Genomic DNA, 15,248 nt, shown 5'->3' with positions numbered 1-15,248 from the left:
AGAATTTTGTTCAGTATTTTAGCATCTATATTCATCAGAGATATTGGTCTGTAGTTTTCTTTTTTGGTTGTGTCCCTGTCTGCTTTTGGTATCAGAGTGATGTTAGCTTCATAGAAGCTGGCAGGGAGTGTTCCAGTGTCTTCAATCTTCTTTGAAACTTTTAAAAGTAGAGGTATTAGTTCTTCTTTGAAAGTTTTGTAGAATTCATTTGTAAAACCATCTGGTCCAGGACTTTTATTTTTGGGGAGGTTTTTGATAACTGTTTCAATTTCATTGGCTGTGATGGGCCTGTTCATGTTATCCACTTCCTCTTTACTTAGTTTTGGAAGTTGGTAGGTATCTAGGAAATCATCCATTTCTTCCAGGTTTTCTAGCTTGGTGGCATATAGTTGTTCATAGTAGCCTCGCATGATATGTTTAATTTCTGTGGTGTCTGTTGTGATATCTCCTCTTTCATTTACTATCCAATTTATTTGGGTCTTCTCCCTTTTTTGTTTTGTTGAGTCTGGCTAAAGGTTTGTCAATTTTGTTTACTCTTTCGAAGAACCAACATTTACTTTCATTGATCTTTTGTATGGTTTTCTTATTCTCAATGTTATTGATTTCTGCCCTAACTTTAGTGATTTCTGTCCTTCTGGTTGCTTTAGGGTTCCTTTGTTGTTCTTCTTCTAGGTCTTTAAGATGTACAATCAGGCTGTTTATTTGTGCTTTTTCTTGTTTCCTAATGTGCGCTTGTATAGCTATGAACTTCCCTCTCAGTACTGCCTTAGCTGTGTCCCAAATATTTTGATAGCTTGTGTCTTCATTTTCATTGAAGTCTCGAAACATTATGATTTCTTCCTTGATTTCCTCTTTGACCCAGAGGTTGTTAAGAAGTGTACTGTTGAGCTTCCACATTTTGGGACTATTACTAATCTTTTGTTGATTGTTAATTGTTAGTTTAATTCCACTGTGGTCTGAGAAGATGCTTGGGATGATTTCAGTGCTCTTGAATTGGCTGATGCTGTCTTTGTGGCCTAACATATGGTCTATCCTTGAGAATGACCCATGTGGATTTGAGTAAAATGTGTATTCCAGTTTCTTGGGATGAATGACTCTGAAAATGTCCAATAGTTCTAGTTTATCTATTTGAGCTGATTTTTTTAAAGCTATTTTTTCTTTTTCTTTTTTCATTTTAAAGCTTCACCATCTGTGGAGCTTCTCCTTGGTGCCCAGGTTCACATACAAAAGAATGCATCTCTAAATTTATATATATAGCTTTTTTAAAACTAGAGTCGTTTATTGGGTCTGAGGGTGGGGATACAGTCTAGTGATTGTGCAAAAGACTTGCCTGCCTGAGATCCTAAGGTCCCAGGTTCAATTCCAACACCACTGCCAAAGTGCCAGAGTTTAGCAGTGCTCTGGTAAAAGAAATTTAATAATAATAATAAAAACTAATAAGCATGGCTTATGGTACTGTTTTTTCAAAACATTATAAAGAATATATAAGCTTTATAAAAATCTTAAGTCTGAGTTGACGGAGCTAAGGAGTCTTTCTTGGGTCACAGAACTGACGAGTTAATACAACAGAAGATCCGTGAGAAATTTGCCCAGTGCACTGTGCTGACCATCGCACACAGATTAAACACCGTCATCGACAGCGACAAAATCATGGTAAGACCCTTCCCCACAGAATCCCTCATGTTGCCATTTATGTTGGGATGTTTTCAGTCTCTCTTTTTTCTCCTTTATTGGGGAATTAATGTTTTACATTTGACAGTGAATACAATAGTTTGCATGTGCATAATATTTCTCAGTTTTCCACATAACAATACAACCCCCACTAGCTCCTCTGTCATGTGTTTCCAGGACCCGTGCTCTCCCTGCACCCCCACCCCCCAACCCCCACCCCGGAGTCTTTTACTTTGGTGCCATACACCAACTCCCATTTAGGTCCTACTTGTGTTTTCTCTTCTGATCTTATTTTTCAGTCTCTTTTAACACTTGATTTAAAACAAACAAACAAACAAAAACCTTCTATGGCAATATCCTGTTCATTGTTTCTCTCATTCTGGGCAATAAGTACTTAGGTATTAAATACATCCTCAATGCATAGCATTAAATAATATGCCCAGGGGCTTCCTATACTCACATGTGAAATTCACTTTGGATTGTAATTTTTTTTCTATTTTGCCTCCAGAGTTATTTCTGGGGTTTGATACCATCACTACAAATCCACTGCTCCTAAGGAGTCGGGCGGTAGCACAGCAGGTTAAGTGCACATGGCGTAAAGCTCAAGGACCAGCATAATGATCCCAGTTCAAGCCCCTGGCTCCCCACCTGCAGAGGAGTTGCTTCACAGGCCAGGCAGTGAAGCAGGTCTGCAGGTGTCTATCTTTCTCTCCCCCTCTCTGTCTTCCCCTCCTCTTTCCATTTCTCTCTGTCCTATCCAACAACAACAATAGCTACAACAATAAAACAACAAGGGCAACAAAAGGGAATAAATAAATAAATTTTTTTTTTCTTTGTGGTGGCCATTTTTCTCTTTTTTTTTCTTTATTTTTTTAAACTCTTATTTATAAAATGGAAACATTGACAAGACTATAGGATAAGAGGGGTACATTTTCACACCATTCTCACCACCAGAATATCTCATCCCCTCTCTTGATAGCTTCTCTATTCTTTTTTATATATTTTTTAAATTTTTTATTTATAATAAGGGAACTGACAAAACTATAGGATAAGAGGGGCACAACTTCACACAGTTCCCACCACCAGACCTCTGTATATCATCCCCTCCCCTGATAGCTTTCCTATTCTTTAATCCTCTGGAAGTATGGACCCAAGATCATTGTGGGATGCAGAAGGTGGAAGGTCTGGCTTCTGTAATTGCTTCCCTGCTGAACATGGGCGTTGACAGGTCAATTCATACTCCCAGCCTGTCTCTCTCTTTCCCTGGTGGGGAAGGGCTCTGGGGGAATGGAGCCCCAGGACACATTGGTGGGGTTGTCTGTCAGGGGAAGTCTGGTTGGCAACCTGCTAGCATCTGGAACCTGGTAGCTGAAAAGAGAGTTAACATACAAAGCCAAACAAATTGTTGAACAATCATGGACCTAAAGGCTGGAGTAGTACAGATGAAGAGTTGGGGGGAGGGGCTCTCCGTTTTGTAGATAGCTAGTAGGCATATTTTAGTTATATTTCAAAGGGCCTGTAGCTATACTAGTGCTTGTTTGTTTGTTTGTTTGTTATTGTTTTGCATAAGCCTGAAATCTGATATGCAGGTGGATCCAAGTTATTGTCTGGGGAGATGATGTCATGGCTGGGAAAAGGACCAGAAAACTGAATCAGGGAAGAGAGTAGCCCCCAAATATAGGAAAGAGGTATAAATATTGTTGACTGTAAACCCCATCGATTTGATGTGATCTGGGGCCCATATTCAGCTTAGAAGCCTATGTGATCTCTGCATCCCTGTAGATCTGAGCTCACATTCTGTGGTCATGAGTAGGAACAATATCAGGACCCATCTTCCTCAGGTGTAGCATAGAGTATGTTGTCCAGCCTCCCTTTGGAGGTTGGGACATTTTCTACCATTGTTGATCCAAGTTGAAGGCAAGGTCCTATGGGGGCCCACAAAAGGGTCTATTTTGTTGTTCCTGATAGAAATGACCAGTAACAATGGAGAGAGGGATTTATTCGAGGTCTAGGCCTATCATGTCTGTTTGGGAATCTCAGGACTCCCCGACTAAGGCCCCAGCTGGTGGGATGGCCTATTAGTGACTAAAGAGTCATCCTTAAAGTATGCCAGTCTCTTGCCCTTATTCAGCTTTTTCAGTTCTTGCTTTGATAAGGTTAGCTTTGGAGTGAAAGTGAGAACTATAATACAAAGTAGGTAAGGAAGGTATCTAAGTCTAAGTAGACACTATTTCATTATGAACTTTATACTGACTCACTACAGACTATTGTGTATTTTGCTTTCAGGTATATATTTTGCCCTAATTTATGGACACCTGTGAACATATCTAAGGGAACCTGGCCTGTGTCTAGGTTTTGGGACTTTGTTAGGAAGTGAACCTCCTGGAATGGAATTAGAGAATACTGTGAAAGGAAAGGTCTCACCGGAGTGATGAGGGTGAAGGGTTGGCATTCCATGCCTGACTTCTCTGTACACAGTCTGAGGTGAAGCATGCTGAGGTGGCACTCGTTGCATTGATTAGGTTGGAATCAGCGGATGCAGCATCATTTGGTATGACTTGAGAGAAGCATGCAGGAAAGTGAGCCCCACCCCAGAGGCTCCAGGATTGGGAGAAACATAAGCTCTATAGAGGAAGCAGGAGATTCCTGTTGTCTTAGGGTTTAAGAGGACAATTGATAGTTATTTCAGTAATCACATTGTTTGGCAATTGGTTTAACTTTGACAAATCCCTTTGTTAGGATCTGCTGTGTCATATACACCATCACTATTTTATGCCCTTTGACATTATTTGCATATAGCTATGCCACCAGTTGCTTCTGTTCTCCCTGGTCTAGGCTTTTGAGAGAGTCGACATATCAGAGACTCAGCCTATGTATTAAAAAGACTCATTCTGTGCTTTGAAAAGTTCGAGACATTCGATCAGTTTTTCCCCTCTCATATAACTTAGTGATTTATATGACTACAAATTAATAGGAGTGTAAATAAACACCATTCCCACCACCAAAAGACTGTGTCCCATCCCATCCCATTCCCCATCCCCCCCCCACCCCCTGCCCCATGAAGCTGAACATCCACCCTCACCCAGCTGAACATCCACCCTCCACCCAGGGTTTTTATTTTGTTGCCCTACTACAAATTTAGTCAGATCCTGCTTTGAGTTTCCTTTTCTGTTATTCTTTCTCAACTTCTGTTTATGAATGGGATCATGCCATACTCGTTTTTATCTTTCTGACTTACCTTACTTAACATAATTCCTTCTAGCTCCATCCAAGATGGGTCAGAGAAGGTGGGTTCATTGTTCTTGATAGCTGCATAGTATTCCATTGTGTATATATACCACAGCTTTCTCAGCCACTCATCTGATGTTGGGCACCTGGGTTGTTTCCAGGTTTTAGCTATTACGAATTGTGCTGCTATGAACATAGGTATACACCTGTCTTTTTGGTTGGTGTATATCCCCAGGAGAGGAATTACTGGGTCATATGGAAGGTCCATGTCTAGCCTTGTGAGAGTTCTCCAGACTGCGTTCTCCAGACTGCTCTCCACAGAGGCTGGACCTATTTACATTCCCACCAGCAGTGCAGAAGGGTTCCTTTGTCCCTACCGCCTCTCCAGCATTTGTTGCTGCTGTCCTTTTTGATGTATGCCATTCTCACAGGGGTGAGGTGGTATCTCAGTGTTGTCTTTATTTGCATTTCTCTGACAATCAGCGACCTGGAGCAATTTTCATATCTTTGTTAGCCTTTTGGATCTCCTCTGTAGTGAATGTTTTGTTCATATCCTCTGCCCATTTTTGGATGGGGTCATTTGCTTTTCTGTTGCTAAGTTTGCTGAGCTCTTTGTATATTTTGGTGATTAGTCTCTTGTCTGATGTATGGCTTGTAAAGATCTTCTCCCATTCTGTGGGGGTCTCCTTGCTTGTGTGATAGTTTCTTTGGCTGTGCAGAAGCTTTTCAATTTGATGTAGTCCCATTGATTTGTTTCTGCTTTAGTCTTCCTTGCAATTGGGTTTGTTTCATCAGAGATGTCCTTGAGGTTTAGGTACGAAAGTGTTCCACCAATGTTTTCCTCTAAGTATTTGATAGTTTCTTGTCTTACATCCAGGTCCTTGATCCATTTGGAGTTGATTTTTGTTTCTGGTGAGATAAGGTGGTTCAGTTTCATTCTTCTGCATGTTTCAACCCAGTTTTCCCAGCACCATTTATTAAAGAGAGCCTCCTTCTTCCATTTAATACTTTGGGCCCCCTTATCAAAGATTAGATGTTCATAGGTGTGGCTTCCCTATTCTTTATTCCTCTGGGAGTGTGGACCCAGGACCATTGTAGAGCACAGAATGTGGAAGGTCTGGCTTCTCTGGTTGCTTCCTCACTGAACATGGCCTTTGGCAGGTTGATCTACACTCCCAGCCTGTCTCTTTTTCTCGTGGGGCAGGGTTCTGGGGAGGCTGGGCTCCAGAACACATGGTGGGGTCGTCTGCCCAGGGAAGTCAGATTGGCATTATGGTAGCATCTGGAACCTGGTGGCTGAACAAAAGTTAAGATAGAAAGCAGAACAAATTGTTGACTAATCATGAACCTAAAGGCTGGAATATTGCAGATGAATATTTGGGGTCTCCATTTTGGAAAAAGCTAGTAGGTCTACTTTAGTTATATTCCAAGGGGCCCATGACTTTACTAGTTTTTGCCTGAGCCTGACATCTGATATGCAGGTGGACCCAGGTTATTGTCTGGGGAGATGATGTCACAGTTGGAAAAAGAACTAGAAAGCTGGATCAGGGAAGAAAGTAGCTCTCAAATATAGGGAAAGTATATAAGTACTGTATTTAAGTATATAACTGTAAACCCCGTAGATTTGACCTGGGGCCAAAGCACCAATTTTTCCATTTTATGGGGTAGGGCAGAGAAAACTGAGAGAGGTGGGCGAGAGGAAGATAGACACCTGCAGTCTTGCTACACTGTCCTCACGCTCAGGACTAAGTACCCTTAACTAGGTGCACTACCTCCCAGCCTCCCCACCCCTCCCCTACTGTCATTTTCTTTAAGATGGTCAACCACGAAAAATCTTACAGTTTCAAGTACATAGTTGGAGCTCCATCTTGGCTCATCCAAACTGATTTATTTATCCTTAATTGCAATATTAAGGATGGAGACCGCGTCTCGTGATCTAAATTTTAAAATGCTGTCACCTTGGAATGGACGGTCTCTTGTAGAAGGGCAGAATAGAGCAGATCTCACACACTAGTGTTTGCTCCACCTGCACAAGGGCCTGAGTCACAAGTTTTCCCTTAACCAGTCAGCTTTGCTGCCATTCCTCAGAGGAGCTTTATTGTTACTAGTTTGCTCACCGGTTTCTCTTCAGAAATCTCAAGTACCTCAGATTTGTCTGTGCTAGCCAGTATCTTTGTCCAAATACTTCTGGTGGTTTACCAATATTGAGACCAGCTCCTCCTTCCCATCTCAACCCTTCTAGCCTTGTCCCATTCTGTTCCTCTTCCTTCCTTCATAGTCAAAACCCTATTGATGACTATAAGAGGCTTAAAAGGTTCTTTGTTGTTAAAAGTGTGCCCCTCTCTCCAGCAGATGTTGGTGGCTTGGGCTAAGGTAGTAGTGAACTGATTGACTTGCTTCCAACTCTAGAGCTGTGCTAACCCTAACCACTCTAGCCCTGGCATCGGGGAACCATCAGTTTAGAGCTAGCAGGGCCGTGAGGTCAGCAGAGTCTCAAGAAGTCCTAACAGGAATATAAAGATGACGTGTACATCTTGGTCAGCGCTGGTCAGTTGCCATTTTGATCAGCTGCAATTGTCCTTGATGAAGAATGTCAGGGCTGGACCTCGAGGAACCCCAGAACTGTGGCGTGCTCTGGCTTCAAAGATGGTGGAACTTCCGTCTGTGATGTCTGTTCCAGCCCAGGTTTCAATCTTATATTTTCTTCTCAATCCTCTGATTACCAGTTGGATTTCAGCTGAGCAGGACATACCCTTTCTCAACCTTTTGATTTATGAGGATCTATATGGAGAATTTTGTGTTTGTCTGCTTGCTGTGGAAATAGCTGCTTCCTTCCCAGATAGCAAGCGATTGCCTGTGCTGTTAGTCCGACCGCTTTAAGGACATGGCGACAAGTCAATCAGCTACAAAGCCTAATGCTCTCAAGGGCAGGCGGCCAGCCTCAGGGAGTGGCTGGAGAAGTGACAGATGCTAATTAAGGGCATAACCACCAGTGTTGTCATAAAGTCGTGTAATTGCAAGCACTTAAGGTGTAATAATTACATTGTGTTGCACTGGTGAATACTTCTGCACAAAGACGGATGGATATGGTTTTGTTGACTGTAAGTAAATCAAACAAAAGGCTTGTTGAGAAACAACTGTGACCTAATTAATAGCTTTGTTTATGTGTTTGCTCTCCAAAGGGATTTCCCCAGTTTTGCTTCATTAAGTGCCATTAATGTGTTAGGCTTAGAATTTTGCCTTCTAAAGACGTTCTCTCAATTTTAACTTTATTAAACACGACATAGTCATAATGACAGCTAATTTAATCTTCTTCCTCCGCTCAGCTGCCACAAAACACTGGAGCAAGACAGACAAATTAGAAATTCTCTGGCTCCTAATACTCACCACTATCTCCGAGCAAAAGGCAGCGGAGCTTTCCCTGTAGTTTGGGGAATTAGCTAATCACTTGTGACCTGTTTCCAGTCAATCCACAGCCTCTTCCTCCACTCCTTACTCAACCTCGGTCTCTCTGACACCCCTGGTGTGTTGTCTCCGGCAGCCTGAGCAAGAGACATGAAAGCCTGCCGCTGTTTGGACAGCAGAGTTGTCTTTGAGCAGTGTTTTCTCTGTCAGCATTGAGAAGAATCTTTGGGAAGGAATTATGGAAACTCACCACCAAGGGCCAAGAGGCTTTGCCTATTTCTCCTTTTGTTGCCCTTGTTATTTTCATTGTTGTTGTAGTTATTGCTGTCATAGTTCTTGTTGTCATTAATGTCATCATTGTTGGATAGGACAGAGAGAAACGGAGAGAGGGGAAGAGAAAGACAGACACCTGCAGATGTGCTTCACCACCAGTGAAGCAACCCCCCTGCAGGTTCTTTTTTTTTCTTTTTTCATTTTTTTGGTAGAGTTTCTCCCAGTGAGATCTAAATGAGAAACTGGTAACATATATATCTACTTGAAGAAAGCACGGAAACAACTCACAGCCAACCAGAGGGCGATTAAAATTCTGCGGACAGACAGAGTAGCTCACCTGGATCGCGCACGCCTGCTGTGTTGTCATGCCTGCCACCTAAATCTGAGTCCGGACCCCCAGCGCGTTGAAGGAAGCCACCTTGGTGTTACACTCTCTCTCTGCCTCCCCCCACGCCCAGCCCTCCGAGAATGTCAGCCCAGATCAGCGAAGCCCCAGTGATAGAAAATGGTTCTGTTTTATTTTTTTTATCTTTATTTATTTATTGGATAGAGACAGCCAGAAATTGAGTGGAAGGGGAAATAGAGAGGGAGAGACAGAGAGACACCTGCAGCCCCGCTTTACCACTTGTGAAGCTTTGCCCCTGTAGGTGGGGACTGTGGGCTTGAACCTGGGTCCTTGTGCACTATAACATGTGTACCCAACTAAGTGCGCCACCACCCAGCCCCTGAAAATGGTTCTGTTTTTTATAGTGTTAATGGTGCTGGAACTTTGGTGGTAGCTGGGGTGAATCTCATACAAATATATAGATGGGAGGTGATATATATAAAATGGTATGATACTGTAAACCAACATTCCTCCATTTTATAAAATAGAATTCTGCTTTGGGGGGTAGGGGGTGGCACACCCAGTTGAGCACACATGTCACCATGTGCAAGGACCTGGGTTCAAATCCCCACTCCCCATCTACAGGTAGGATGCTTCAAAAGTGTTAAAACAAGTACTTACTGCAGGTCTCTCTCTCTCTCTCTCTCTCTATCTCTCTCCCCCCCCCCTCTCAATTTCTCTCTGCCCTATCAAATACAAAGGGTATCATTGTGAAGACACCAAGCCCTGGTGATAACCCTGGTGGCAATTACAAAAATAAAATAAAGTGCTGCTTTTCCATCTAGATAGAATTTTACTTGGCTAAGCCTCTGTGGAAGTGTGGATAAGGTTCCCAAAGAGAAAGGCACTTGCAAAAATAGATCAGGAGCTTTCATTCAGATTTTCTGAGAAGAGAGAGAGAGAGTTGGGGACCTGGGACATGCCAATAGGAACTTTTGTTCCCACTGAGCTCCATCCTGGCCTTCACGCAGATTGTTAGAGAGAAAGGTAACTGATAGGAAGGCAGGAAGTGTGGTCTGTGAGAAGCAGTATATTAGGAGGGAGGGGAGCTCACACGCTCCATACAGGAGCTGGACAGTTCACGTGAGCTCTACTGTGGTATTCCCCCTGTGGGAAGAAAGGCTTCTTCTGTGGTTCTATACTAGCCTTGTCCAAATGCCCCTTCACCACTTGCCAGCCAGCAATAGGCCCCCAAACTCAGAGCCACCCCTACCTGCTCCACCTGTTCCTCATCAAGAATGTCCCTCTAATGCTGTTCCTGGCACCTTTGTTCCCCCTCCCTGTCCTACCTTCACCTCTCCCGGCTGCCACCCCTCCATCATAGAAGTATCTGCCCATTAAGATGGATTAAGGTGTTTTGCAATGGATCCACTTAATTTTTATATCTAGGACAGCTCCCTGGAATATCTGCAGATACACAACCGTGATAAACACAGCTTCTCTGGGCTTATGTAACCTCCTGACTCGCCCAGTTATGATGTATAATCATTTTTTCCTTAGCCAACCAGAGGGAGGCAAATGCTTGGAAGCTGGTGTTCCTGGAGAGATCCTGGGGCCTTGAATGCGTACTTTGCTGTATAGCTTAACTCAGAAGAGTTGGGACACGTGAGAGACTCCTGGAGGCCTTTCTTTTAGATATAAAGCTTGTTAAAGTGATTGTTTGGGCCTGGGGAGGTGCCTCAGCAGGTAGAGCCATTGTCTTGAAGTGTGAGGTCTTGAGTTTAGTCCACAGCTTTGCATGAGAACACTGAAAACAGGGAATAAAGGAGATCACATGGATGGTGGAGCAGTGTTTTGCATGTTCTCGCCTTCTCCCCCCCAACACATACACATAAAATAAAATAAAATAAAATAAAATAAAATAAAATAAAATAAAATAAAATAAAATAAAATAGACCAGGTGGCAGTGCAGCCATTGGAGTGTACAAGTTACCAAGCCACCATCCCCACCTGCAGAGGGAAGCTTCACAAGTGGTGAAGGAGTGCTGCAAGTCTCTGTTTTCTGTCTGGCTCTCAGGTCTATCAAAGAAAGACAGACATACTTGGGGCCGGTGGTGTCTCACCTGGTAGAGTGCTCGTATTATCATGTGCAACATACCTGGGTTCAAGTCCCTGGTCCCCACCTGCAGGGGGGAAAGCTTCACAGGTGATGAAGCAGGGCTGCAGGTGTCTTTCCCTCTCCCACTTCCTCCTCCTTAGCCTTTAGTTTCTCTGTCTCTATCAGAAAGAAAGAAAGAAAGAGACTCACCCAGGAGTCATTAAGGAGGCACTGAACCCCAACAATAACCCTGGTTGCAAAAAAAAGAAAGAAAGAAAGAGAGAGAGAGAAAGAAAGGGTGGTCTGGGAGGTGGCGCAGTGGATAAAGCGCTAGACTCTCAAGCATGAGGTCCTGAGTTTGAGCTCTGGCAGCACATGTACCAGAGTGATGTCTGGTTCTTTCTCTCTCTCCTCCTATCTTTCTCATCAATAAATAAATTTAAAAAATTTTTAAAAAGAAAGAAAGAAAAGAAAAGGCAAAAATTAGGCCTAAGGCTAGCTCAATGGTGGAACACATGTCGTAGTAGGAGACCCTGGGCTTGAACTCCACTGATATCAAAAGCAAAGTAAAAAATTTAAACTCGGTGCCCTGATGGGGTTAATTAATTAGGTGCTCTGATGGGATGGGCTCTCTGCAGGCAGCCCTGCTCACTCCCTGAGGCTTGTCCGTAGGCTCTGGCCTCATGAAAGTCTGCTACTAGACTGCTCACTGTGCTCTTCTTGCCTTATAGATACCTGGGCAGTTTCTTCTTGCTGTCGCTCAGGACAGGCTCGCTGAGGCCAGGGGCTATAACTGCCTTGCAGAGCATCTGCCGTAATGACAAACACAACTAAGCACAGTGAGCGTTTGCTAGGTAAAGTCGGGTGTTCGTGGAAGTTTACATCAACGGTCTTCAAATGCATTTTCATGGTATTTCTTTCATCCTGAAAGTGTAAGAGAATTAATTTTTCTTTTTTCTGCGAATAGCTCTCAGACACCGAGTAAATGACTGGAGCCCTGAGCACAGTAAGATTATACCCGTGGGCAGTAGACCTGGAAATATTTATGGTTCGCAAACATGTTTTCTTTTTTTTTTTTTTTTTGAAATTTTTTTATTATATTTATTTATTTATTAGATAGAGATAGCCAGAAATCAAGAGGGAAAGGGGCTGGGGGATAGAGAGGAAGAGGTACAGAGAGACACCTGTAGCACCGTTTCACCACCTATGAAGCTTTCCCCCTGCAGGTGGGGACCCAGGGACTCAAACCTGGGCCCTTGCACATTGAAGCACGCGCGCTCAACCAGGGGTGCCACCACCAGGTCCCATGTGTTGTCTTTTTGTTGCCAGTATTTATTTGTGATTAATAATGGGTTATACTATTTTCAGATTGCAATGTATAGTTCCACACCCACCACCAAAGCTCTGCGTCCTCACCACCATAGTTCTCACAAGGCTTATAAATAGTTTGCTTGCTTCTGCATTTTTTTAATTTATTTGTAAGTTTGTATATAAGAGTTCTTTAGATTCCACATATGAGCAAAACCATCTGGAAGTAGAAAGAGTCTTTTTAGTTATTTCCCTAAGCATAAGTTCCTCCATTTTGTCCCAAAGGATCCAATAGCATCTTTTTGGTTGCAGTATAGTAGTCCATGGAATCTATATCCCATCACTTCTTTAGCCAGACCTTTATTGATGGGCATTGAGGCTGCTTCCACTCTTTGGCTACTGTGAATAATGCAGCTATGAACATAGGGGTGCGTATGTCGAATTAGTGTTTGAGTGTCCACTGGATGAATGCCTAAGAGTGGTACTGCTGGATCACAAGGTACTTTCATTTTTACTTGTGGAAGGACTCTCTATACAGTCCTTCACAGAAGCTGCACCAGTTCGCATTCCCACCAGCAATGTAACAGAGTCCCTTTTCCTCCACAACCTCGCCAACACCTGTCATTTCCTGTTTCATGAATGGAAACCATTCTCTTGTCAGATGGCATCTCAGTGTAGTTTTAATTTGCATTTCTCTAATGATAAGTGAATTGGAGCATTTCTTCAAGTGTGGTGAGGTAATTGACGCTATCATCCATGTGGTCAGGTATCTTAGGAAATTGAATACTGGACTGACTACTCATCTCCTGTACTTTGCTTCTGATGATAAATAATGTAAACCCCCTTCTCCGGAATGCACATGGAGAAGAAAGAATACAGGATCAGACCTGGGTTTAAATTGTCCATTTCTGGGAGTTGGGCGGTAGCACAGTGGGTTAAGCGCACGTGGCACAAAGCACTAGGACCAGTGTAAGGATCCCGGTTCGAGCCCTCGGCTCCCCACCTGCAGGGGAGTCACTTCACAAGCAGTGAAGCAGGTGTGCAGGTGTCTATCTTTCTCTCCCCCTCTCTGTCTTCCCCTCTTCTCTCCATTTCTCTTTGTCCTATCCAACAACGACAACAATAATAACTACAACAATAAAACAACAAGGACAACAAAAGGGAATAAATAAATAAATTGTCCATTTCTGTAACAGTGCTTTGGTAAAAATGTACCCAATGTCAAATGAATGAATAGGTAGACAGACAGACAGACACATAGATGGAATGGATGGAGGTAAAGAATGAAGGAGGACCTGCAGAGATACCTCATGAGATGGGTAGATGGAAGGACAGAAATAATGTGCTCTGCTTATCTGTGCTCTCACGAATTCCCAGGTAGGACTGGAAAGCATTTGATAAGGTGAATGACCAACCCACAGCAATTTTCCTCTTCAAATTCAAAATACTCCTATTTTTGTGATGGAGTGGTTTAGATAAGGCCCCGTAGGAGCAAGAAGCAGTGGCACACCAGATTTGCATGCATGGAACCTGCAAGTCCCAGGTTCCATCCCTTATACTACCATAAGCCAGAGATGAACAGTGTTCTGGTCCCTGCCTCTCTTTCTCTCATGAAAATAAGTAAGTCATGTGGGGTGTGTGTGTGTGTGTGTGTGTGTGTGTGTGTGTGTGTGTGTGTGTGTGTTTGCCGGAGCACTGCTCAGCTCTGGCTTATGGTGGTGCCAGGGATTGAACATGGGACCTTGAAGCCTCAGGCATGAAGGTGTTTTTGTATAACTATTATGCTATCACCTCAACACACTACATCCTTTTTGATTGTGTTTATATACTAGCAAATCCTAATTTCACAAACCTTGTGAATTCATCCATGCAGGCCAGTAGATTTAAGATACTCTAGTTTGTCACCATCTGCAAAGAGCTGTATGAGATTTGATTTCACTTGTCTGAAGAGTTTTCTTACAGAGGTTACATTTTAAAGCTCTCATAAATTACCAAGCTTTCTAGCAAGGTTTCACAGTTCTATCATACCCCCAAATTGAAGCCTCCTCTTATAAAATATAACAGTTGTTCAATTACTAGTACTAGTATCTTAAAATATTTTTGTAGCAAAGTGATCTTTTGTTATTTATGCTCATGTACCTATGACTTCTTGAGAATTTTTTTTCCTAGCTTGCCCTGTTTAGATATGAAATGATTGAAAAATTCCTCACCTGAGTGACATTCATATGTTTGCAGACAATTTCAGAGACGATGGAAAGACTTGCTTGTATTCCGGTTTGAATGAAATAGAAAGTCAGACAAGGCTAAACTATTAGTAATACTTTCCCTTTGAAATCATGTAGCGGGGGGAAGCCTCTGAAATGATCATATTTAGAAGTTTACTGGTGTGCTTTTGCAGTGTGGCGAGTTCTTCATTGTATGAAGTCATTTGACTCACTTATTTAGTCTTGAGCACAAGGGAGACCTGTACTTTAAAATCACATTTATTTTCTCTCCCCAGGCTCAGAGGATTGGTTATATGCCATAATGTTATGCTTAAGCAAAATTACACATTCGGAGTCTCTTAAATTGGCATGCCAAATTATAGGACATCTTAATTATTATGTCCATGTGACAGATTCAATTATTCTCAAACTCTTTTTTTGAGAAGGCTGCCCATAGCAGCAATTCACAGTTGTAAACAAAAGATTAACAGGAAAATGCCCTTTATGAGACTTAATGCTTCCGATTAAAACATAGGGACAGAATTAACTGTGATACCCAGACATAGGGAAAACACACACACACACACACACACACACACTCCACTCCACTCCACTCCTGCTTAGGGCTTCAGCATATTCTCTTAAGATAAATTCACTGTAAATATGCCCTAAATGAAGGACTGACTATAACTGAACATCAGAGCTATTTTCTTAGATTCGTCATTTGGGCCAATTG

General features: G+C 42.6%; 1 protein-coding gene across 1 annotated transcript in view; it reads left to right on the top strand.

Moving 5' to 3' along the window:
- Nucleotides 1–15,248, top strand: part of ABCC4 (ATP binding cassette subfamily C member 4) — a 274,755-nt gene that overhangs the window by 249,261 nt on the left and 10,246 nt on the right. Inside the window, exon 29 of the mRNA XM_007526845.3 lies at nucleotides 1,548–1,653. Within this exon, the coding sequence (XP_007526907.1) occupies nucleotides 1,548–1,653 (106 nt within the window). The remainder of the gene's footprint in view (nucleotides 1–1,547; nucleotides 1,654–15,248) is intronic.

Source organism: Erinaceus europaeus, chromosome 5, assembly GCF_950295315.1.
Source record: "Erinaceus europaeus chromosome 5, mEriEur2.1, whole genome shotgun sequence".
Taxonomy (NCBI): Eukaryota; Metazoa; Chordata; class Mammalia; order Eulipotyphla; family Erinaceidae; genus Erinaceus; species Erinaceus europaeus.
This window is presented reverse-complemented; position numbering and strand designations above follow the sequence as displayed.